The following is a 27645-nucleotide window of genomic DNA, read 5'->3' as shown; positions in this document are numbered from 1 at the left end:
ATTTCGATTTTTACATTCATGTTCAATTGTCAAACAAATGCGGAATTTTAAAGAACCGGAACGAGGTTCTAATACCAGCTTGTTACAAAATCGAAAATTAAAGACAGTAGCCTGATGTACACAACGATCAACTCAAGCGCAATGATCAACTCGAACGCAATGAGAAACTAGAACTTCTTCGATCACCAACGAGTAAAACTTGATTCTCGAATAGAACTAGACACCACCATAAGATTACCTTTGTATTCTTGGTGTGAAAATCCAAGAGCTCTGGGCTCTGTATGATTTTGGATAGAGGGAAAGAGGAATGGAAGGAGGAAACGATCGAGTAGAGAATCGAGTAATAGGCAACACTATCGTGTAGAAGACTGAAGTCTATCGTATAGACTCAACACTGGATTGTGCAGTAAATGAGTACTATCGTATAGTAAACTCGATGCGATTGTTTTGTAACTCGATTAGTATTCTGATTACTTGTTTCGTTGTCCTATTTCCTTTTATCTCACAGTTAGCCATAAAACTGTGTAACCACCCACTAAGGATTGTTATTAGAGAAAAAGAATTAACAACTATCTCATAATTAATAAATTATAAATAAGTACAATAACTAACTTATCATATTATATTTATTACCTATAGTTTTAATATTGCATCATATGCAACACATAAACCATAGTTCTTTTTCTATTTTATAGCATTTAATATAAATCATATTTATATTAGTTCCTCTATTAAAATAATGTATCAAATATATCATATGAATTATATCATATATAATTGAATTAATTTAATTATATCATATATAGTCTAATTCCCTCTTGTTAATTTGAACATTTCAAACTAACCAAAAAACTAATTCTCAACTTGAATCCATTGAGCTACCAAGGGGACTTATGGACCTGTAGCTTGAAGCTTCAACAGTACGTGAATAACGCTAAACTCTTTAATCATGAGATCCACCATCCGTTAATTGTCGGACACTCTACTAAAGACCGACGCTGCACTCTTTACACTACAGATATATTTCTATGTCCATTGGATATAACTAATCAACAGTACGATAACCTTTCACAAATTGCTCATAAGTACAATTGGGCCAATTTATCGTTTTTCCCTATAATTACATTTAACTCCTTAAGTACCACAGATTCCTCTAATAAACAATAGATCATAACCCTTCTCGGTCCAAGAGAAGATGTGGCACCACATTGTTCAAGCCTCGAAATCAGCCCTTAAGGGAGCAATTTAGCTACTTACCCTACTTCAGGGAAGAAGTGAATTCTATCTTGTGTAGTTGAGTTCCCAGCTCCTCAATCAGACGAGTCCCCAAAATGGTAGACTTGTTGCATCGGTGTTCTGGTCACTCTCACCCATGCAAATCAAAGGACCGCTCTCATAGGCTAGAGTTCACAACTCACTCAAGATTAAGGTCATGTTACCTATGGTCGTCCTAGTGAAATGAAAGTCTCAATTATGAACGACGTTATATAAGAAGACTAAACATTTCGTGGTCCAGTCTTATACAAACTCCTTCGTATAGAGTATCCTTGCTCGCATGTCTAATACATGAATAATCATGATAAGATCATCTGTAGCACTTTACAACATTAGTAATACATACAAAGTGGGTTACACTTGTAGTGTCACCAGGATAAGGTATCCCTTCTTATCCATATACTATAGATCATTTATGTTATCACTTAAAGCACGATCTACTTGTATGTCTCCACATACATGCTTAAGTTACAACGATAACCATGGATCTTAGTTTATTGGTTTGTGGTTAATGCAACTAAAATATCTCATTTTTCATAGACTAAAGTGAATAAAATATCATATATCATAAATCAAAAAATGTTTGTTCATACAAGTGTTTACAAACTAGAGGACCCTACAAAATTTAGAGCATCAACTCCAACATTAAGAAATTCGAGAACATGGTGCTAAAGAAATTAAGGATTTGTTATAGGCATTGTTTGGACAAGTTGTCAGGAACAATATTCACAAAGAAGTTTATAATTATGACATAAAGGATAGAACTTCTATTAATGAACATGTTCTAGATACGTTAAAAGTAATAAACACGAATGTCATAGACAAGAAAACTAAGAAAGTACAACAAAGTAAATATGATTTACTTGTCATTGAATAATGGTTAGTGTGATACAGTCGACATTCAACATTCAAAAGCAATTAAGGATCTAAACACTCTAATTATATCAATTTTAGTAAAAAAACATGCATGTTCATGATTTTCAAAATATTAACTATTAGAGTTTCTGGTGAATGCCTTCGATGTTTCCTTCAAATTGCTTGAATTCACCACGAATTTCGTCTTCAATCTATGAAGTAGACTACCCCAAGAGTCTTCTCTACTAAATTTAGACCTAAGATTGAGTGGTGGAATTCAAATCGAGAGGAATTTGATATGGGATTTTGACAGTTGAAGAAGAGAGAAAAAACAGATTTTTTTTCCCTAGATTGTATGAACCTTTACTCTGAACTAAAAACTTCAATTTATAATTCATAACCATGCAGATCAAATTAAAAGAGGTTAAGCAACTCAATTATCCATTAACAAGTCCGTGGCATGTGGTGTATTTCAATGGAAAATGTAGGATTATCCCACTTTCCATTAAACTTCTCCTTCTCCTTCTCCTTCTTCTCCATCTCCTTCTCCTTCTCCTTCTCCTTCTTCTCCTTCTTCTTCTTCTTTCTTTTTTTAATTCATGAAATTGAATTAATTTTAAATATAAAAATAATTTTAAAACTGAATTTCAAATTCAATTTTAATTATATAAACTTTATAATTTTGAATTTTATAAATTCAAAATTTAATTAATCAATTTCATAATTTTGAATTTCATAAATTCAAAATTTAATAAATTAATTTGGATAATTAATTAAACCAATTTAATCAATCAATTTAATATCAAATATTAAATTAATAGAACATCTCATAAAGTATTTAAATATTGTCAACTCTCTAAAAACATAACGATTGATTCGATGTTAACTATCAATTATATCAAATATAATAATCCAAACCCTAAACTGAGTTTGAACAATTCAATTCTCTCAACACGCTATTCTAAGGTTTAATTCTTTTAGGAGCTAGTGGAGAGACATAATTGACCTACAAATCATGAGCTTAAACGATTTGAGATTAATTTACTAAACTCTTTAAACAAAATTAATCAATTTTTGTTAACTACCAAGACATACCACTATAGCTCAGTAGTTGCACTCTCCTCACTGTAGATATATTTTTGTCTACTTGATTCAGCAATCATCAGTAAGTCAATCATTCACAAGTCATTTGTATTTACTGCTACGTCAATATTACAGTTTTACCCCTGTAATACATCTTGCTACGTCAATATTACAGTCTCCACCAATCCTCTAATGAATAATTTGTTTATGGTCCTACTGATGAACCGAATCCCTTTTAGCCATGAGAGGACGGGGCCCCTTTGTTTAAGACCAGGATCCTGTACTTAAGGGAAAAGTGACTATTTCGTGGACTGGTCTTAAGTAAACATCTTCTGCATAGGATGTCGCCACTCGCATGTCTGCACATAAATGACTTTGGGATCACATCGTTTGTATCAATATTCAAAGAAGGTCACATCCATGGTATCCCTAGGATATGGTACCCCTATCAATGTACTAATAGACCTTTTTGGCTATATACTAAAAACTTGATCCAGTTTTATGTCTCTAAATAAAGTTTAAGTATTTATGTTATAGCCATGGGTTAATTTATTGGATTTAAGAATAAATGCAATTCAATAACACTTTTTTTTTTTTTTTTAAAGAAGTCTCAATAATATCTTTATTGTGAATAGAATATGTTTAATGTTTACAAAATGTGAGTTTTTAGGACATTCCCAATAAACTCCCACTTGGACTTAATACTCCAACGAGTTTAAATATATAAACAAATATTCAATGTTGAGTATGAGATAATAAATACAAAAAACTAGGGTATCTATATACCCATGAATTCTCCTGTAACACCCCACAAATATTTTTAGTATTAATGTAATTTCAGTAACTTTATTATTTGGAATTTTAGTAATTGCTATTAGTTGGAGGGCATTTATGGAATTTTGGACTTCAAGTATAAGTGTGGAAATTTAATTGTTGGCGTGAAATTATTCAATTTAAAATTCAATTTGAAAATTAATGACAGGAATTAATTTTCTTTTGAAACGGAAAGGAATTTAACAGTAAAACGGAAAGGAATTAAATGTAATAGAATTTAATACTATAAAATGGAAAGCAATTAAATGTAATTATATTTATTTATTTTTTTTGTTTTATTATTATTATTATTGTTGTTGTTGTTTTTTTATAAAAAGTCAAACCCCACCTCCCATCTGTTCGTTTTCTCCTTTCAATGAACAACGACAATGCCCACGATCTCCAACCAATGTCCTCTGACGCCGCAACATACAACTTCAACGGCTACAATGCTTGCGACTTAGATTTGAGTTACCCACTTCTTAATGGCTCCAAATTTCGAACAACAACTAACAAGGATTAAAGTTATTTGGCATGTTTGTTTGATTCAAGGTTCCATTGGGCAAGGAAGAGGTTGAGCTTCTAGTTTCTAGAGTTTGCGATTAGAGGTAAGTAATCTTACTACTAGAACTACCCATGGGCCAGACATTAGATGTATGCTAGCATGATAAATGAATGATATGACAGAATGACAGCATGATGGACTGATAGTATAGTATGACCAATGTATGTTCTGGTATGAGTTCTGAAAGATTTATTTGTGCATATAGACACTTGAATGCTAGCATGAGATGGTATGTGGTCCCATATGGTCATGATGTTGAGGTATATGTGTATGTTGTAGAGCCATGATGTTGAGGTTTATATGTATGCCATAGATTCGTACAGTGATGATTATGATGTTTAGACGGTGCAAATGTCCTTACTGATTAGTTAGATTCCCATTAGATTTGGTGTTTCCTTCGAGATTCACCAATTTGTGTCTCCTTCGGGATTCACCAGTTTTTGTCTCCTTTGGGATTCATCAGTTTGTGTCATCTTCAGGATTCACCAATTTGTGTCTCCTTCGAGATTTACTAGAGGTTGTGGGTCCTACGGGACTTACTAGAGGTAGTAGACATACTTAACTACAGTAGAATAGAAATAAGTTTTTTCATGCATGTATTAGTCCCATGAGGACTAGAGCAGTTTATATGTTCCACTAGAGGTAGGCATCTAGAGGACATAGATGCCTAGCCGGACCCCAGTAGTGGGGTTACTTACTGAGTATTTTTATACTCATCCTTTCTCGTGTTTATGTTTCAGGTAAGAGTAGAGACACACTGGCGAGTGACAAGCGGAATCCGTGATCGAGCCACTGGGACCAATTTTATGCTTTCGCTCAGGATGTTTAGTTGTTTTAATGTTTTTCCACTTCCAGTCTTCATGTTTGAAACTTACTGATTAGTATTCGTTTCCAAACTTTTACAGTTTTCTAGACTCATTAAATTTCTAATTATGATTTATGGGTACCCTGTTGTTTGACTTTTATTTAGTTTTATTGAAAATATTTTATTTGACTTTATTTATTTAGCATTTATTTCACCATAAAAGAGTGTCGTTTTAAGTTCCACGCATGTATGTATTTCAGTAACGACCTAACTTAAGTCCTAGAGGGTCGGGTCGTTACAGTTGGTATCAGAGCCCTTGTAGGCTGACTTACTATGTATGTCCAGATTATTCCTGTGGCCCATGAACGGATTCCTCGTCATCGCCAAGTATGTCTTATCAATTACAAGTTTTATGATAGTTGTGCATTAAAATATTTGTTTAGCTTAAATGCACCAGTTATGTTCTAATGCTAGGTCAGTGACTTGTCATAAGTTATTATAAGAGGATTATCAGGTACGACACTACAAAAGTGGACAAAAAAAAAAAAGAATAAATTATGAGGTCACTTGGCACTAGTTTATCTCATGGAAATCATGTTAGAAACGAACAAATATCTATACCTTAGTTCAAAGATCTTAAAGGTTGATGAAACTATGTAGAGTTATGACAATTCATGAATAAAGATATTTAAATGTTCAAACCAAGGATTAAAATTGTCTAGATAAGAATTCATTAAAGACTAGTGTTATGTTTTTTTGTTAAGTAGTGCAATTGGTGTTAGTACAAATAAATTTCTTCACAGGCCACATACTCAAGTATAAGGTTAAAAGTTGTTTTATGGATAAGAAGGAGAAAAAGAAGAGACTATGGATTTATTAAAGGTTCTTAGATATTAAAACCAATTTTGAGAGGAATTTTGGAAAGGATTAATAAGATAATCACTTTGGTAATACTACGACTTGATGGATTAGGTAAAGTATGTGTAGTGATATAAAGGATTCTTTTGGAATATCTAGCTAAGTTGATGTCATTAAAGGAAGCCAAAATAGTTGGACATTAGTTTAGACTTAAAGGGGATAAAGCAAAGTGTTATGTGTTTGGGTTGAAGGATTATTTTAGAGTACCTAGATTGAATCCATATAGTTACTGTGTTGAGGAGATCCAAGTTGGGCAAATTTGAACAAACAAAATTCTTTCGGAGTCTAAAAGCATGAAAATTGGCAAAGGAGAATTCTACAAGATGGAAATTTTTAGTAAGAGAGATAAGACTTATGGAGGAGTTAAGTAAATATACTTTAGTAAAGAGATTATGTTCCACTGGGAAAGTGGAAAAAAAATATATCCAAGAAAGTTTACTCTTTTGGAAATAGAAAGGAATTTAATGTGTTCAAAACTCTCAGTTAAGTATGGTTTGGAGGTATGATATGAGGGGTTACAAGGAATTTGTTTCGGTGTAAAAGAAAAATATCTCATTATCATGCGGAACTTTAGGAGAATATGATTTGGATGGAAAGATAGTTTACATAGGTGATCGGTATGGAAGTATTTTTTTAACACAAGAATCTGTTACCAAAATAAAAGTTTGAGAATGGATAAGCTAAAATGGAGTTACTAGTAACAGTAGATGTTCAAGAACTATTGACATGGTATGTTGATGTAAGACCCCCAGAGTTTTCTTTCAAGAATGAACTTTCGAGGACGAAAGTTCTTTGAGGAGGAAAAATGTAACACCCCGCACGTTTTTTTAGTAATAATGTAATTTTAGTAACTTTATTATTTGAAATTTCAGTAATTGTTATTAATTGGAGGGCATTTTTGGAATTTTGGACTTCAAGTATAAGTGCGAAATTTAATTGTTGGCGTGAAATTATTCAATTTGAAATTTAACGGCAGGAATTAATTTTGTTTTGAAACGGAAAGGAATTTAATAGTAAAACGAAAAGGAATTAAATGTAATGGAATTTAATACTATAAAACGAAAAGGAATTAAATGTAATGAAATTTAATAGACTGTTTAGAAAAGATACATGAGTATATGATAATATGATTGAAGCACGTTAATATATGGGCATGATTTAGAATTTTATGAAATATATTAAAAGGACGATTGGGCATGACTCGAAATTATGAGTTAAGCAACACCACTACGGAAATGTCTTAAAGTTAGGTGAAAGTTGGAGCATTTTATTGATGTGCTTATTGATGTGATTTATTATGAAAGTGCGTAAGTTATATGATATATTATGAAATTTTAAATGTTTGATTGTTATATGAGTTAGTGCGCGAAAGTGATGTACTAGAGTGGATCCATTAATACTAGATTAATTATGTATGTTGAGGTTAACTAGCCAGACCTTGATCAGGAGATTTTAGAAGACTCATGATTAGGTGAATATTATATGTAATATGAAGTTAGATGCAATCTCTTTTCCTTTCCAGACAATGTGACTGCATGAAAGCGATGCACGTCCAAAGACACTAGTACATGAAAGAGATGTACTGGGGTTGGTGTGTATGAAAGTGAGCCTAGAGGGTACTAGGGTGTACGAAAGAGGTACATACTCAGTGGGTTATGTGTATTCGAAAGAGGTGTATGCCTAACCATGTGTACGAAAGAGGTACGCATCCCTACATTTATTGAGAGGATCTGAGGTGTACAAAAGCGGTACATACTCAGTGGGTTATGTGTATACAAAAGAGGTGTATACATAACTAGATGTACTAAAGAGGTACATACTCAGTGGGTTATGTGTATACGAAAGAGGTGGATACATAACTAGATGTACGAAAGAGGTACATATTCAGTGGGTTATGTGTATACGAAAGAGGTGTATACATAACTAGATGTACGAAAGAGGTACATACTGGGTTATATGTATACAAAAGAGGTTTATACATAACTAGATGTACGAAAAAGGTACATACTCAGTGGGTTATGTGTATACGAAAGAGGTGTATACATAACTAGATATACGAAAGAGGTACATATTTAGTGGGTTATGTGTATACGAAAGAGGTGTATACATAACTAGGTGTATGAAAGAGGTACACATTCAGTGGGTTATGTGTATACAAAAGAGGTGTATATGTAACCATGTATATGAAAGAGGTACACATTAAGAGGGTTATGTGTATACGAAAGAGGTGTATGCATAACCATCCGTATGTAAGAGATTGTGTTTCCTTCGGGATTCACCAGAGGTTGTGGGTCCTACGGGACTTACTAGAGGTAGTAGACATACTTAACTACAGTAGAATAGAAATAAGTTTTTTCATGCATGTATTAGTCCCATGAGGACTAGAGCAGTTTATATGTTCCACTAGAGGTAGGCATCTAGAGGACATAGATGCCTAGCCTGACCCCAGTAGTGGGGTTACTTACTGAGTATTTTTATACTCATCCTTTCTCGTGTTTATGTTTCAGGTAAGAGTAGAGACACACTGGCGAGTGACAAGCGGAATCCGTGATCGAGCCACTGGGACCAATTTTATGCTTCCGCTCAGGATGTTTAGTTGTTTTAATGTTTTTCCACTTCCAGTCTTCATGTTTGAAACTTACTGATTAGTATTCGTTTCCAAACTTTTACAGTTTTCTAGACTCATTAAATTTCTAATTATGATTTATGGGTACCCTGTTGTTTGACTTTTATTTAGTTTTATTGAAAATATTTTATTTGACTTTATTTATTTAGCATTTATTTCACCATAAAAGAGTGTCGTTTTAAGTTCCACGCATGCATGTATTTCAGTAACGACCTAACTTAAGTCCTAGGAGGTCGGGTCGTTACATCTCCCACTTGCCCTAGATTTATGAAGCTCGTAGTCCTAGTCCCACTGGGTGGCTCTCGAAAGCCTTAGCCGCGATTTAATATAGAAGCATGCAACAGAAACAATCAAAATCAATAAGCACCTTAATTACATTTAATTTGAGTTCTAAAAAAGATGCAAAACAGATTTTCAAACAAGAGGGTTTCAAGAATCATATACTTTTGAAGAATCCTCTAAATCCAAGTTGTCTTCACGAATTCTAAGTCTTGGATTTGAGTTGTGGAACTCACAATGTCAGTGAATTGAGTGAGGTAATAGAAGAGGGTTTTAGGAGGAGAGAGAAAAAGGTGCAGAATTTCCAAAATTTGGCAAAACTTCTTCATCAATCTTAAAAATGACCTTTTATATAACATTTAAATGCAAGCTCTCAGCTATAATGCCGATAGCCACTTCAAATGGCACTCAAATTGAATAGCTAGATCTTAGATTGGAGATGAAGACACCAAATCAACTCCAAATTGTGGATTTCTCCACTATTTTAATTTAATTTTCAAATTAACTTGAATTATTTTTAATTTTCTTTTTGATTTAATTCAAAATTAAATCAAAATGTAAAATTGAATTTCTAAAATTGAATTTTCAATTTGAAAATTAATTTTTTAATTAATTAAACAAATATAATTAATTACATGTTTTAATATCAAATATTAAATTAATCAAACACTTAATTTATACATGAATCCTATTCATGTAATTAATATTTAAATCAATATTTATATATTTTAAACTCTCCGATTTTGTTTAATTTTGATAAGTTAAACGTTTAATTGTATCCGATATAATTGTTCAAACCCTAATTTGGAATTGAACAATTCAAATTCAGACCTAATTTGCAATTTGAACATTTCAAATTAAAATTCAACTCGAACACTTCAAATTGAAAACCCAATTTTTGATTTTCAACTTTTAGAAATTACTCAATTCACTAATCCAATGTGTTCATGTTTTACGAGCTAGTAGAGGAGCTTTTTGAACCTATAGATCATGAACTCCAACGATTGGAAATTAATTAGCTAAACTCTTTAGACCGAATTAATCAATATTCGCTAACTATCAAGACACACCACTATAGCTCGATAGTTGCATTCTCTTTACTGTAGATATATTTCTGTGAACTAGATTTAACTATAATTAGTAAGCTATTGCATTTAATCTTTATAATAGTTATGGATATTAGTTTATTGAATTTAGTCTTTACAATTGCAATTTAAAAATTCAATAACAACTTTATTGAATAAATGTTGAATAATATCTTTATTAATAATAGAAAATGTTTAACTTTACAAACTATGAGTTTTAGGACATACAACCCAACTAGTCCTGAGGGTCTTAGTAAATGGATCAACTAAATTGTCTTCTAAAGCTATCTGTATGACGATAACGTCTCCTCTATGTACTATCTCTCTAATGAGATGGTATTTAAGCTCGATGTGCTTTCATCGTTTATGTCTTCTTGGTTCTTTTGAGTTGACAACTACTCCATTGTTGTAATAATATAGGGTTATTGGCAGATGCATATTTGAAATGAATTCCAAATCGTCCAAGAACTTTCTAAGTCATACTGCTTCTTTAGCTGCTTCACATGTAGATACATATTCAACTTTCATGGTGGAGTCGCAATACAACTCTGTTTGATGCTCCTCCATACTATAGTTCCTTCTTTTAGAGAGAATACTGATCCCGAAGTAGATTATAGAATCTACATTGGTTTGAAAATCAAAATTAGTGTATTTGTTAAGGATCAAATCCTTGGAGCCATACATGGGCATATAGTCCCTCGTTCTCCAAAGATACTTAAGGATCTTCTTAATGAAAATTCAATGGCTATATCCAGAGTTGGACTTGAACCTGCTAACTATTCCAACTATAAAGCATATGTCTGAGCATGTACACAACATAGTGTATATCAAGCTCCTGACTGCTGATGCATAAGGAATTCTTTTCATATCCTCAACTTCTTGAGGTGTCTTAGGACACTGTTGCTTAGACTAATGAATTTCACGTCTAAAGGCAATAAACCTCTTTTGAAATTCTGTATTTTATATCTAAATAACATTTTATCTATATAAGATGCTTTAGATAGTGCTAACGGTCTATTCTTGGGATTTCGAACTATTTGGATTTCAAGAACATATTTTGCATTTCCTAAATCTTTCATTTCAAATTGCGATTCTATTCATCTCTTTATGTTAGCAAGGAATCCTACCTCATTTCCAATGAGCAAGATATCATCAACATATAGAACCAAAGAGCTATAGGCTTGTTGGCTATTTTATTGTAAACACAAGGCTCGTCAACATTTTGTTCAAAGCCGTAAGATTTGATGCAATGAAAAATCTTATATTCCAGGGCCGAAATGCTTGTTTTAATCCATAGATGAATCTTTTAAGCTTGCAAACTTTTTGCTCTTATCCCTGCTCAATGAACTTTTCTTGTTTCGACATATAAATATTTTCTTCAAGATAACCATTTAAAAAGGTTATCTTGACATCCATTTTTCATATTTCATAATCATAAAAGGCAGCAATGGATAAAAATATTCTAATAGACTGAATCATGGCAACAGGACAGAAGGTTTTTTTTATAGTTTATCCACCCTCCCCCCCCCCCCCCCCCCCCCCCCCCCGTAAAAGCTTTTGGTACTAGTCTAGCTTTATAGGTTCTCTTGTAAATCCACTTACAACCAATAGGTTTTACACGATCTAGTTGATCTACAAGTTCAGAGATAGAATTAAAGTACATAGACTCCATTCAAGGTCCATTGCTTTGATCCATTGATCTCTATCTACATCTTTCATTGTCTGTTTAAAGGTTGATGGATCCTCTAAGCCATTAGGTATGACGACCTAAGTTTTTGTTAAACCCATATCAGTCAAGTTCTTGAACAAGCCTCCCACTACGTCGATGTATTCTCAATTCATGAGAAGGATATGATGAACCAGTCTCATAAAAAAAAACTTTCGTTGAAGGATCAGTCTGATCAACAACTTTTGTTGATGTATCTGTAGATTTTTTGGACATCTCATTTAATACGAGTTTAGTGTGAGGTTAATGATTACTTTTGTGGTTGACGGACGTGGTCTTATTGTGTCACTCCCAAAAGACTGTCGCATAAATAAAATTTATAAATCGCTGAACTAACTACTTATACTAACTAATAGTACATGGGCCAAGTCCGAGGTCGAACCTTAAGGAAGTGTAGAAGATTATTTCATCGAAGCTCGTTTTCAGTTAAAGAGATAAATGAGGAGGGAGAGGGGATTGGTGTGGATTGATAATTGAAAGTGCATAAAATAAAGTGCAAGAAAAGTAAATATAGAAACACAACTAATTGAGATGTCTTAGCTTAAAGGAATGGATTCACCCAATGTCATTAAGATCATTGAACCACTTTATGACTTAAACTTTTTGTTTATGCTTAGCCCAATTGGTTGGAATCCAAACCAATGGTTCTGATTATCTGATTAATAAAAATGCATAGAAAATGAATACACTCTATACAAATTAACAAATCATATTAAATTCTAGGGATTACGCTAAGATGAACATTTAATTTTCAACGTCTAATTAAATAATCAATATGGTTTTTCTCTAGACTGATAAGAGCTGTCCTTTTTGTCTAACTAACATATTGCTTGCATTAGGATTAACCTATAATTAAATGTCACATATTATAAGCCAATCACCAAGCATTAGAATCACACAACAAAATCATAGGGTGTCAATCAACAATTGAAATCATACAACTCATTAACACTAAATTCGGATTAGAACTCATAGACAAGTTCGTATACATCAAAGAATGGAAATCTCACAAAATTACATCGAGTTCTTTCGAATGCCTAAGCTAAGAAAGAAAAATCTTACCTTCCTATGGAGGATGAGAGGTTACAATCTGGCATCTATACGTTTAACTACTAAAGAAAAACCTAAAAAACAATGTGGAAGAGTGAAAAGAGAGGAAATTCGGCTGTAGACCTAAGGTGGGCCAATTCTTCTGACCTAAAGTGAAGACACATATATATAGTGCAGCGTCGCAGCGTTGCAATGCTGCACAGATACAAACTAGAGCGTTGCAATGCTACTCTGCCTTGTGCGTGCTTCCGTCTTCAATTCGTAGTGTTGCAATGCTACATGTAACGTTGCAACGTTGCCCTGTTTTTCACCAAATGGGTAGCAATTGCCTTATAGTGTTGCACAACGCTCTGTCTAGGGGTGTTTTCATCCGTTCACGTCCTTTTGAAGTTTGGTTGCTCAAATTAGCTTCTAATTGCTCCAAATTAACCCTGAATAACTCTAAATCAACACTTATACCTCTTGGTTGCTTAATACCTACAAAATAGGGAAATATAGACATAAAATCAAATAATGAGCCCGAATTAAGCTAGAAATTATAGCTCTATTTGAGAGCTATTAGTGGTCTTTTTCTAAGAATATAGCGTTTTTGTCAATATAAACACTTTTTCATCTTGAGGATCATAAAATAGACCACCTTTTGTTTCATTGGGATATCCTACAAATAAACATACTTTATACTGTCGTGCCAATTTCTTAGCGTTTTACACTGACATGTGTGTCGGGCATCCCCAGATTCTGAAGTGATGTAAACTACCTTTACATCCTCTCCATAACTCGTATGATATTTTTGAAACACTTTTCGAGGGAACCGTGTTTAAAATATATACTGCATTCTGTACTGTATACCTCCAAAAGGACTTAGGTAACTGGACATAAATCATTATTGAGCAAATCATATTTAACAAAGTTCTATTTCTCCTTTTTGCTACACAACTTTTTTGTGGTGACCAGGTGCGGTAAGTTGGAATTTAATTCCATGTTCTACCAGATAGTTCTGGAATTGGAAATCTAGATACTCACCACCTCGATCTGATCTAGGCTTTTTAATCTTTTTACCTAATAAGTTCTCAATCTCTACTTTGTACTATTTGAACTTTTCAAGAGTTTTGGACTTATGATGCATCAGGTAGACATAGCCATATCTTGAATATTCATCAATAAAACTGATGAAATCTTGAGCCCTAACATTCATTGGACTACAGAGATCTGAATGTACAAGTTCTAGAGGTCCATTGACTAAAATCTTTTCATGAAAAAGATCTTTTAGTCATTTTTCCCTCAAGATATGACTCACGTGGAGGTAAAGAAATTTTTCCTAACTGATTTAGAAGTCCATCATTTAGTAATCTCTCAATCTTGTTGAGATTTATGTGTCCAAGTCTTAAGTGCCAAAGATAGGTATTAGGAGAACTTTTTCGTTTCTTATTTTAAGTTTCAGCTATTTTAAACATCTCTATAGTTAAAATAGCGTTTGTCTCAGTTGGTTTTCATACACATAGGTTATTTTCATGTTTAGCATAATGTATTTGAATGCCGCTTGAACTAATGAACACTTCATTGGTATTAAAAGTAACTTTGTACATATGTTCTAATAAACAAGAGATATAGATTAAGTTCCTTTTCATATCAGGTACGTAGTATACATTTTCCAAAAAAATATGTAAGTATCTCCAAAAAATAACTTAAGGTCTTTTACTGCTTAAGCCAAAAGGACTTCACCTGTTCCCACCTTGAAAGTCATCTTGTTTTCCATCAGTTGCCTCCAGGAACTAGTTTCCTGAATGAAAATGCAAATATGATTATCGGTGCCCAAATCCAGTATCCAGGTTAAATGAGATCTTTCCACTAAACATGTTTCAATTATGAATAAATCATATTTACCTTGGTTTGCCTTCTCAGCCTTCTTTTCTACATGATATTTTGGGCAATTCCTTTTCCAATGCACATCTTTGTTGCAATGGAAACACTTTCCTTTTACAACTTTTGTCATTCTTTTCCTAGCAGGACCTTTCTTCTTCCATTTTCCCTTCTTTTTCATTTGGATATATTATCCTTAGAAGAAACAAACTTGTTTTTAGAAGGTTTCATACCATTGGATAAAAACATTTGGTTCCCCTTCTTGATTTTTATTTTTCATCAAGGATTGACAAGTTTGGAGTTCATTTAAAAGATTTGTCAAATTGTATTCTATCCTACTCATCATTGTGTTTGTGCGAAAAGTTAGGAAACTCTTTTTGTCTATGACAGCACCATTCGCTTCCTCTATATTTTAATTTACTATCATATCCAGGACGTGTTCTCTAATAGAGGTCCCTTCCTTCATATGGGAATTGTAAATGTATTTAATAGTATTATGTCGTACTGATGAGGACAACTGTTCAAACATCGCCTGTAACGACTCCATGATCATGCGTTCATGCTTTTTAGTAAGCACGTCAGATATGCTTGCCAAAATGTAGGCAAGGTCATTCTCATTAGCCTTGACCTATCTATCATAAGCATCCCGAACACTTCGGTATACATTTGAGCTGGGAAGAGGACATTCCTTTATTAAAATGAATGTCAGAACATCTACAACTAGTATTGTATTAATATTTAATTTCCAGTTCGAGTAACCCTTGCCATTGAATCTATCATAAGCTAATAGTTGGATAATTGAATTCGACATGATGAAACATAAACAAATTCTATCAGAAAATTGCATCTAAATCAAAATAAATTTAGCAAAATTAATAATGTACCCAAATTTCATTATTTTATTCGCAACAATACTTCATTGAGTCAGAATAGAATCTACAAGAGGCAGTCAAATACTCCTTCATTGAAGCAAGACCGTCTTGACTAAATTCTAATTCCAGAATAACTCTTTAGTCTATTAGTTATTTAGTTATTGTTTTCGGTCAAGGGCTTACTAACACTTAATTATTCTTATAAGCGTGACCTTCCATTTTCATATTTCATAGAACGGTATCAACAAGCACCCGAATATGAATTCAATGTTGAAGACAGAACTAGGAAAGCCTATACATTTATGAAGTTTGAGATGTTTTGAATTCTATGTTATAACCCTTCAAGGGAATAGCCGAAGAAAACGACTAGCTAATGCCGCCTAAAAATGACAGCAGGTGCAACATAAGAATCTCATGGTTCAAACTAATGGAAGAGACCATAGGATATGCTGACACATTTCCTACACCCACTTACTATGAACTACTTCCCCTATTCCGGGTGTTATTGACCCATGCAAACAGTTTCTGAATTGATTAGTTGTGGTAAAAGTGATACGAAGCCTTTAGGATCTTAAACACTTTATTCTATCAATCTTAAACACTCTTCTCTACTAATCTCAGTCCTTAGATTGAGTGGTAGAACTCAAACTGAGAGTTGAAGAAGAGAGAAAAAACAATTTCTTTTTTCAGATTGCATGTTGATGTTGACAATCAACAAGCAGAAGCATTTAGGATCTTAAACACTCTATTCTATTAATTTTAGCAATCAAGCAAGCATGTTCATATAAAAGAAATAGGGTTTCTGCAAAATCTGGCGTGATCTCTTCTCTAACAAGTTGTAGACAACCACTTGATCTTCTCTACTACCCTTTGAGACCTTAGATTGGATGTTGAAATCCAAAATGAGTTGAATTTCTAGGGAATTTTGAAAGATTGGAGAGCTATCACGTAAAGAAGACGAATAGCCCTTCTTCATCCAAAATCTGATTGTATGACCTAATCTTCGGCTTGATGAAGCAAGCTTTTGTTCTCTTTTTACATACAATCAGATTGTATTTTAGATTGACACCAAACACTTCAATAGATAGAAGGTGGAAGAGAGGTGGAAGAAGTGGGAAAAACCTAAACAATTCAATTAATTTTAGATAGTTAATTAAACAATTTTAATTAATTAAAATATTTAATATCATGTATTAAATTATTAAATCACCAATTCCTGACACATGAATCTATAATCATGTAATTATTATTTAAATCATATTTAAATATTATCCAATTCTCCAATTTTGTTTAACTCGTTAATTAAACGTTTAATTATATCACAAATAATTAATAGTTCCCTTAATTTGAATTTGAAAGTTTCAAGTTTTTCTCATCACTCTATTCTAAGTTTTAGTCTGTTTGTGAGCTAGTATGGGGATCTAATGAACCTATAGATCATGAGTTCCAATGATCCAAGATTAATTGACTAAACTCTTTTAACCGAATTAGCCAACATTCATTAACTATCGGGTCACTCCACTATAGCCTAGTAGCTGCACTCTCTTCATTGTAGATATAATTCTGTCCACTTGATTTAACCATGATCAGTAAGTCGATCATTCACAGGTCGTTCATATTAACAGCTGGGTCAAAATTACTGTTTTACCCCTGTAATACATCTTGCTCCTTAAGTTTCCACTGATCCATTAATGAACGATTGGTTTATAGCCCTAACAATAAATCGAGTCCTTCTTAGTCATAGAGAGGGTGACTCCCCTTGTTCAAGAGTAAGAGTTAATACTTAAGGAAACAACGTATCTACTAACTCGGAATTCAGGTAGAAGCAAATTCAATCTTGCAAGACTATATCCCCAGCTATCTAACTGGTCTTACACCTAAAATGCGAGGGTTATTGAGCGACGTGTTGAGCCACTTTCACTCATGTAGATTAAAGGATAATATCGAATAAACAGGAGTTCATAGTTAGCTCAAGATTGAGATCGAGTTTCCTTAGGTCATCATACTGAAATAGTCAGTTTTAACAGTAAACGTTCGTTATAAAGAAAAGTGACTATGTGGTCTGGTTTTATGCAAACATCTTTTGCATATGATGCCTCCACTCGCATGTCTCTACATGAACGATTTCAGAATCACATCATTTGTATCTAATACAAAGTAGGTCAAAAGAGAGGAAATGACCAAACTACACCTGATTAGAGTGTCGTAGTGCTCATACATGTGTCAGTCCAATGCTTGCGCAATGTTGAATGGAAAAATCGGAGGATACCGGGTAGCGTAGAAACAGTACTCTTAGCATTGCAATGCTGCAATGATTTACGTAATGCCAAGCATCCGCGCACACGCGCCTATCACTAGTGAGGGTCGCAGCAGTGTTGCAATGCCATACCAATGCTTAAGAGTTTATATCAACAAGAGTGTTGCAACGCTCCCATTAGCATTGCAATGCTATCTCCGATTTCTATATAATCTCTCTTCATTTTTAGGTTAAAAGGAGGGACTTTGCTAAGCTGTTCGGCCACATTCTATTCCGATTGCCTTGAGAAAAGCTGATTTTTATGGAGGTCGAGGAGAGGCCTAGTTTTCTTCCTTCCTCTTTACATTTTTAGTATCATTAGTTTAGATTTATGTTTTATTTTGGATTGTAAGCATGAATTGGACTTTATCTCATGGATTTTTCTATGGATCAGTGAGTTAAATTTTATCTAGTTTCTTGGATCAAGTATTCTATGTTAATTTCAGGAGTTTTCTGCTTTTAATTGATGATTGCATACTGAATTACGTTTCGTTTGAATCCTTTTTAACTTCTAAATCATGTTTTTGTTGATGACTTTTCACTCATGAGCATGTTAGGCTATGATTCTTAGTTTGTAACGATCTTGCATGAATATCTTGTCAAATTTATTTTTTCATAAGAATGTCTAGCTAAGATCACTTAAGTAGCAATATCTGATTAGGTATTTGATGGCTATTCCTAGAATGTGCTAATTGTTAGATTCAAGGATAAAAATTAGTTAATTGAATATGGCTCTCCTGCCAGTTAATCGACATAATTGAATCCTAAATTGTAATGCCCGTGTCTTTAGTTCTATATGACCGCTATCGAACCCAATAGAATTTAACATCTACATTTGTTAAGGTATGGCCTTTCTGATCTTACTTAATAGTTAGCATGCTTTCTTGGTTAGATTCATGCTAGTTGTCCGCCACTCTAGAGGCTAGTTAGATCGAATCGAGAGAGTAGTTATGCATGCATAATTTGATCTCATTATTATTTGGCAAAAAAAATGATAGAAAAATTGCATGGAATGTCTATCTTGAAGTGAGAACTAGATGAGCCAACATTTATTTACATTTATCCCTTGCAATTTAATTTCTAATGACTCTTCTGAATTTGTGCAGGAATCCTCCTATAGTCATCAGGAATCCTTAAGTTTCCAGTAGGATAGCCTCCATCCCGAATTCAAAGCTAAAGCTAAATTTTAGAATGTGAGTGATCTCGTTGCTCAGATCTTTGAATCAGTGGAGTGACTAGAACCGACTATCATTTGAGCAGTGGATTACTCAAGCTTCCGACCAAGGTAAGACATTGAATCCTATAATGTGTAAACTGACTAATGGTTCTTCTCAGTGTGAGTAGGAGTTTATTCGGTCTCACCTAGAGACCCAAGCCCCCTTGCCAGTTGAGGTCCATCCTATCCATCAGCTTGCGCATTTTGTGCAGACATTGGAGAATCATTCTGAGCTTTCCATCGTCTGTGGCATAGAGGCTAATCTTATCGAGGAATTCCCCTAGACTGATGATGACGACGATGTTAATTCTCTGCCATGTTCAGAACAAGTTAGTGAGGTTGAGTCTGTGCTACATTTCGAAGAGTCTCAGGTAAAAATGTTAGAGACTTCCAAGTCTCTGTTCTTTCTCCTAACATTTCTTATATTTTCGATTATTGCTCATCTTTCCTTACGAGTCAAAGTCAATTGACTTAGTGGAGTATTTTCTTTATTTTGACATTTTAGAGTCATTTGAGTTTTTTAGTCTTTATTTTTACGTTCTTTTGACTAAAATTAAGAATTAGAAACTTGACGTGTATGGTTCTCTTCAAAAGGTGAAGAACCTTATAGCCTTACTGGGCTATATTGACTCATCTAAGAAGTGACCAGAGAAATACGAGAATTTCTTTGTGGCTTGAAAGGGGCAAGTCACGTCGAGCAACCGACGTTAAAAATTTGCACTTCCTGGAGGTAGCCACGTGACAATTTTTAATTGCTTTTTAGGAGTAGAATTTATTGTATTTTTGTATAGTTTTCTTTTGTTTTTGTTTCATTTTTTTAGTAGGTCACTCCATAGCCACAAAAAAAAAAAAAAAAAAGAAACAAAATTGAAGAGAGTAATAACCCAATCATCACCCCGTACATGTAAACGCTATCAGTGGAAGTTTTCTACTCCATTGTCCCTTTTTATTTTAGAGCATTACTTAGAGATACATTGCGGACAATATATCATTTAAAGTTGAGGGTGGGGTACCTGTTGGGTTATATATTTTGGGTCCTTAAGCGCTGTGCTCGGACAATGTTGTTTGCTTAATTGTTTTGTCTACTCTGCTACTTTGGTTGTTATGATAATAGTTTATGACACACTATCACATGCGAGCTTTAGGTGTAACACCCCAGTCCTCACAGGATTCCCTTAGAAGGAGAGGAGAGCTTGGAGTTCAAGCCTTGGAAAGAAAGAGTTTAACTAAGTACTTAAACTATGCCTTGGAGGAAGGAAAAAAAATCTAAGTGTTGGAGGCAAAATAGTTTAGAGCTAAAATTTGGCTAAGTGTCCAAACTATGTTATTAAAATAAGAGTTGAATCTATAGCATATGAGAGGATGGAGACCTTGGAGTAGCCCAAACACATGGGTAGTAAAGTAAGCATAGTGAACGCATCCCAAAGAGAGATTTTTGACAACCTTGGATGTTTAGGGGATGTGGGGAATTGTCCTATGAGGAAAGTTAAAGGAACTCTGCGTTGAACACTCGGGTAAATGCATAGAGAATCATTATGGACACATAAGGAGAGTATGTAAGGAATTGTGGAAAGAAACTGGCTAAAGAAGGAAGGGTTAGATGCATAAAGGAAGTATTGGGCACATCATTGGCCATGTGGACACATACTTCGGGGAAAAGTAAGACAAAGTGGACAATGGAGATCTTGTGGATTTTTGAATCTATGAGGAGATGATAGAAACCAAGAGAGAAGGAAGAGGAAGAATTTATGGCGGATGAGGTTGAACTTGGACACATAAGACTAGGATTGGCGCATAGGAGTTCTTCTGGATTTCATTTTGAATCTATGAGCATTGCAATGCTCATAGGATCGGAGTTCATAAGAGTTCTTATGGATCGGAACATAAGATAAACCCTTTATAGAGAGTCACACCAAAGGAACCTAAAACCACTAGTTGGATGCCTACATAGGAGGTGAAAACATAAGGTAAACACATGCCTTGCTAATGCCCAAAAGGGAACTATATGGTGAGTATGAGACAAGTTGGTGACATAGTTCAGAAACCATTGTTGGGAATGTCCTAAAACTCACCGTTCATACATATTGAAAACATATTCTATTTATCAATAAAAGTGATATTGCGTATTTTATTCAAGATATTTAATTCTTGTTATAAAATCCAATTAATGAATCCATGGCTATAAAAACGAATACTTTAACTTTATGTGGAGATATAAAAGTGGATGAAGTTTTAGTATATAGCCAAAATGGTCTATAAGTATATGGATGAGATTGGGTACCTCGTCCTGGTGACACAATGAGTTTGCATAAGACCGAACCTCGAAATAGTAACTTACTTTTCTATATAACAACCGGTTAAAATTGACTATTTCAAATTTGATGAGCTAGGGTAACTCGATCTTAATCCTGAGCCTATGAACTCTTGTTTATATAGGATTATCTTTTGATCGTCATACGTGAGAGCAATCCCACAACACTACTTGATAAGCCTCCGATTTTCAAGATAAGACCGGATAGATAGTTGGGGACATAGTTCAGCAAGATGAAACTCACTTGTACTTGACTTCGGGTTAGTATATTGTTCTTTTAAGTACTAATTCCTGATCTTGAACAATGGGGCCCCACTGTCTCATGATTGGTAGGTCATGGTTTATTAGGTGCGTTATGAACCAACTTGTTCACTAAAGGACCGTGGGAGGTTAAGGATCAAGATGTAATTACAAGGGTAAAACGGTAATTGTGACCTAGATATAAATACAAACAAGGAACAACTTACAAAGTTTTCTTTCGTGTTTTCATATAAGTGTTTCGTAGCAGATTAAAAAATTGAATCTTATTCTAATAATTATCTAAAATATCTTCAATTTATTACTTTTATAAATGTCATAAAATCGCAGTATTGTGGTCGTGAAAATTCTAAAAGAAATTTTTTTGGTGCTGTTTGATCAATGTTACTCTATGGTGCACTTGATTGGAGAGAAATAATAGAACATTCCAAAAAAAGGAAAAATATTCAAGCCATCTGCCGGAGGACATTGTATATCATGTGGCACAGTTGTTTATTCAATCTAATCCATTTTGTAATTATCATGTTCTATTGATCCCTCCATCTTTAGTTCTAGTTAAAAAAAATTAAATGAAAAAAATGAAAAAAATTATTAACTCAACTGACTTGTTTGAATCCCACTACTCTTACTAAATCATTACATTTTTCATGTCAGCCAAGAGGAAAATAGATGATAAATTGAGCAAAGAGTCCGACAGGGGCAATGATGACGGTACCGCGATTATCAGATGATTTGAACAACCATATTCTCTCTGCTTGAAAAGTGATATTATAAAAAACATTCATTGGATAGACAGGGATTAAGAACTCAGTTACTGCCCCTTTCCCAACACCTTCAATTATGCATTCTCCTCCCTGCGACACATTAACCAATAAAATCATATCAAAATTTCCCCAAGTTTTACACATAATATAATTTTAGACCCTCCTTTGACAATGATTTAGTGTTTAGCTTTTGGTTTTTGAAAATCATGCTTTTCATTCTAATAACTATTAAATTTTCTTTTAACAAAGACTAATATCATTGTGAAGTGAGAGATGAACAAACAAAATTTTAAAATCTAAGGTCCCGTTCGGTAATCATTTCGTTTTGGATTTTATGTTCTTTAAATTAAACTTATTTACTCTCCATTTCTTACATTGATTTGTGTCTTTCTTGAATATGATGGTTGAATTCATAAACAAGTTTCAAAAATCAAAACAACTTTTAAAAATCTAGTTTTTTAATTTTCAAAATAGGGTTTTGTTTTTTAAAACATTAGTAAAATGTAGATAATAAATTAAGAAATTGAGAGATGAAAGTAGTGTTTACCGACTTAATTTATAAAAAAAAGAAAATAAAAAACAAAATGGTTAAATAAGTGGACCCTAAATGATTACTAAATGAAGAAGTAATTTTTTTAATTTGGACTCTTCTTTAACATTATTTTCATCTTTCTAACTAAATGATTATTAATTTTTATTAGAGGGAGCCTGCATTTTTTGTTTTCAAAACTTTGACTATTTTTTTTTTAAATAAACCTTTTTTTGTCATATTTCAAAACTTAAGACATTTTTAGAGAAGTATGTAGTGGATCAGTGCACCGATATATTACAAAACTTGTTTTTTAAAATATTATCAAAGAGGAGAGAACAAAACAGAAAAGCTGAACCAACCTTCACAATTTCAATTTTTAAAAACCAAATAATTATCAAATAGAGACTAAAAAAGAGGAGAGAACAAAATAAAGAAAGCTAAACTTTTAATAAACTTAATTTTCAAAAATCAAATAATTATCAAATAGAGTCTAAGAAAAACTATACCTCTTTAGAGAAAATGAACTCCTTAATTTCATTAGAGAACCTGACGTGTGAACGTGTTGGAGTAACCCTAACTATAAAATACAACAACAAATTATTAGGAAAAAAAAACTTACAAATCATATTCTTTCAATCAAGTAATATGAGAGGTAATAAAACAAAAAGAAAAAAAGATGAATTATATATTTCACCGAAGTAATCACGACACTCTGTTATAACGTGTCTGAATTGTTTTGAATCAATTGAAACAAAGGTTCTCAAATCAATGTTTCCCATATCCTCTTTTACCGCACACATCATTCCGAATTTACGAATCAAGGGTATCTCATTCCCTAACAATCAAATTAAAACAAAAATTAATTACAAGAATATAGTGCGATCAATTAAAGAATAATCACTTCTTTTTGAACCAAAGAACAAGGAGAGAGGATCAAATAGATGTACTAAGATATCTCAACTAGGTTAACATATCCTTAACATCGTCATCATCTTTTAGATCACGAACGATGCATTCAACAAAAGGAGAATAAGAATGAGAAAACTTACATGGAGAGGAAAATTTGAGGAGTAAACGATCAACAAGCTTAAGAACAAAGAGGGTGAGTGAAGTAATTTGGGATTCATGCATGCGTTTGAGGGTATTGAATAATGGTTGAAGGAGAATCTTTGAACGGTGAGTGTTGTTGGAGAAGAAATGATTGAAGTATTGAGGCATCATTTGAAAGGCTAAATTCAATTCAAGGTAATGGTGAGGAACTATTATGGAAAACATTGATGGGGAACATTCGATGTTGGCATTTTCACCGAATCGAAATAGAACGTATATTGCATCCAAAAGAGAATCCGAGTTCTCAAGACTAAACATCAACATTGAATATATGATGGTAATGGGAAGGGATTGAATGGTGTTGCCGTGTCCTATGCTTACACTTTCCTCCTCATTCTTTTTATTTTTATACCTAACAAAATCTGATTCAAAATCTGCTATTTCTCTACTTACTAAAATACTCTTGAGGTTGTTAGTGTATTAGTCTTTTTAGAGTTAAAGTGTCCTTATTTCTAGTTGGATAGTTCTAAAAATAAGCAAAGTAATTGGTTTAGCTTCTAGATATATATATATATATATATATATATATATTTTTTCATTTTTCTCCCATATATGTGTTAAGAAAAGTGGAGACAAAACTGCATCAACCAAAATCAACCCACAAGCAACCAATAGGATGGTGTTATTAATTAGAGTAAAGTTGATGGTGGAAAAAAGAAGAGAAAACACACTTTCAGACAGCAGATTTTGTTTGGCCCATTTCTTTTCTTAACCATAAAGTAAACATATAATTGGTTGAGATATTAATGGTTAAGGAGGCAGCAAACATATTAGATATATGTATGTTTATGCATAAAGAATCTTGCAGAAGGTGTGTCGTGAGGTCCTCCTTGCCGGAAGTGGAGAAACTGCACCACACAGCAATTTGAAGCTTCAATTTCAATTTCTTCCAATTCCAGTGTGTTATTTTAGTGTGACAGCAAGGAAAAGAGAAAAATACAGAGAATATTATTTTTTTTTTTGTTGGGTAGAGGGTTTCTCTTATTGTTTAAGTCTAAGTTACCAAGTTGTGGTATAAGATTCAAATAGTTTGTGTTGGGCTATTTAAGCGGAGAGATTTGTAGCATGAGTTTGACAGTTGTTTACAATCTCCATCATAGTAGAACCTGTAGTTGAAGAAAGCTGAACATAGTCCCGAGTTTGAGGCGAGCCAATATATTTTTTGATGTTGTTTTCTTTTTCCCTTATCCTATTTATTTATTAGTTAGTTTATGATCCATTACTTATTTGGCTCTAACCTTTGAAATGGAAGTTTGAGATATTATTTAGTTTATTCCGCATTTATTTGTATCTCGTATAAATTTCTAACAATATGTTTGTTCATGTCTCACGAAAAATGTAAGTCAAACCACACCCCCTTTTTCTTCCTTACGCACCCGCCGGCACCCCCCCCCCCTTCAATTTCTCCTTCCTCCAGTCGAGACCATAGCCGCCGCCCAAATCGGATGCCGAGCATCCGTCGTGCACCGCGCCTCTGTAGAATCCCAGCTGCTCGCGTCTGCACAACCGTGACACCCAGTCACCGTTCCGTCTACCTAAGGTGGTGTTACTTTTATGGGTTTTCTTGAAGATTTTTAATATCCATCAAGTTTTGGCTTCCATTTATTAATACCCATTGTGTTTGGGCCATAGATTTGAGAACTGGTGGAATTTTTAAGGTAGAAGTGTGTTGTCAGCTATTGCGAAGGATTAAGTTGGGTTTGCAAACAAACTTAGGTTTAAAACTAATTTTGGACCAAACAACATTTTGGTAAGTATATTAAGCCTTCAAAGGATTAAATTAAAATATAGTTGTTGGGTTTCTAGGTTCTAACCACTATTATTGAACTGCCTAGATTGAGGCATTTGTTTGAGAGATCGAAGGTAGTTTTGGAACAAGCTATACTTTGGGCGTGATTCAAGATTCATCTAAGCAATGAGAAAGCATAAATTACTTGCCACTTAGGCGTAATTTGAGGTAAGTAATCTTACTATTGGAACTGTCCACGGGCCAGACATTAGATGTATGGTAGCATGATAAATGTATGTTATGGCAGAATGTCAGCATGATAGACTGATAGTATAATATGATAAAAGTATGTTCTGGTACGAGATCCAAATTATTTATTTATGCACGTAGACACTTGAATGCTAGGATGAGATGGTATGTGCTTCCATATGATTGTATTTGATTTGATGATGTTGAGGTATACATGTATATGTATGTCATAGATTCGTACAGTGATGATAATGATATTGAAACTGTGCAAATGTCCTTACTGATTAGTTAGATGCCCATTAGATTTTGTATTTCCTTCGAGATTCACCAGTTTGTGTTTCCTTCGGGATTCACCAGTTTTTGTTTACTTCGAGATTCACCAGTTTGTGTCTCCTTCGAGATTCACCAGAGTTAGTGGGCATACTTAACTACATTAGGATAGAACTCAATCTCCTTTTTGTTTCATGTGTATATATGTCCCATGAGGACTAGAGCAGTTTATATGTTTCATCAGAGGTAGGTATCTAGAAGACATAGATGCCTAGCCTGACTCCAGTGGTGGGATTACTTACTGAGTATTTTATACTCATTCTTTCTCATGTTGTTGTTTCAAGTAAGAGTAGGGATGCGCTGGCGAATGACAGAATCCGTGATCGAGCCACTGGGACCAGTTTTTATGCTTCGGGTCATAAGACTTAGATTTCCTTCATGTTTTTTATATATTTTCAGTTTTGATGTTTGTAACTTACTATTAAGAATTGTTTTCATACTTATTTATCAGCCTTATTATTTATGTGTACCCTATTATCGTTTTAAATATTTTCATTTCTTTTGAACTCCCCTTATGTATTTAGCATTTATTTCACCATAAAAGAGTTCGTTTTAAGTTCCATGGATGTATGTATGTTAGTAACGGCCTAACTTAAGTCTTAGGATGTCGGGTCGTTACAGTTGGAATCAGAGCCCATGTTTTGGGTTTTGCAGACTAACTTACTATGTAAGTCCAAATTGTCCCTGTGGCCCATGAATGGATTCCTCGTCATCGCCAGGTATGTCTTATCAATCACAAGTTTTATGATAGTTGTGCATTAAAATATTTGTTTAGCTTAAATGCACCAGTTATGTTCTAAAGCTAGGTCAATGACTTGTTATAAGTTATTATAAGTGGATTATTAGGTACGACACTACAAAAGGAGAAAAAATAAAATAGAATAAATTATGAGGTCACTTGGCACTAGTTTATTTCATGGAAATCATGTTAGAAACGAACAAATATCTATACCTCAGTTTAAAGATCTTAAAAGTTGATGAAACTATGTAGAGTCATGACAATTCATGAATAAAGGTATTTAGATGTTCAAGCCAAGG

The 27645-nt window shown here is 33.6% G+C and overlaps 1 protein-coding gene across 1 annotated transcript; it reads right to left on the bottom strand.

Annotated features, from left to right (window-relative positions):
* Positions 1-22389: 22389 nt before the first annotated feature.
* Positions 22390-24642, bottom strand: LOC120092605 (uncharacterized). The gene is made up of 4 exons (XM_039050746.2): positions 24239-24642; positions 23884-24024; positions 23696-23766; positions 22390-22747 (listed from the first exon to the last, which is right to left on the bottom strand). The coding sequence occupies exons 1-4, from the start codon at positions 24561-24563 to the stop codon at positions 22544-22546; spliced, it is 741 nt and encodes a 246-aa protein (XP_038906674.2). The 5' UTR covers positions 24564-24642; the 3' UTR covers positions 22390-22543.
* Between the last annotated feature and the right edge of the window lie 3003 nt (positions 24643-27645).

Source organism: Benincasa hispida, chromosome 12 (genome assembly GCF_027475165.1).
Source record: "Benincasa hispida cultivar pf3 chromosome 12, pf3_genome.v1.1, whole genome shotgun sequence".
Taxonomy (NCBI): domain Eukaryota; kingdom Viridiplantae; phylum Streptophyta; class Magnoliopsida; order Cucurbitales; family Cucurbitaceae; genus Benincasa; species Benincasa hispida.
The sequence above is the reverse complement of the archived record's forward strand: the minus strand, read 5'-3'. Positions and strand labels throughout refer to the sequence as shown.

Coding starts and splice junctions, on each gene's coding strand:
- LOC120092605 (XM_039050746.2), bottom strand. CDS start 24,563: ATGTTGATGTTTAGTCTTGAGAACTCGGATTCTCTTTTGGATGCAATA. Junction 24,025..24,238: donor CCTCAAATTTTCCTCTCCAT/GTAAGTTTTCTC, acceptor TTTGATTGTTAG/GGAATGAGATACCCTTGATT. Junction 23,767..23,883: donor AGAGTGTCGTGATTACTTCG/GTGAAATATATA, acceptor TGTATTTTATAG/TTAGGGTTACTCCAACACGT.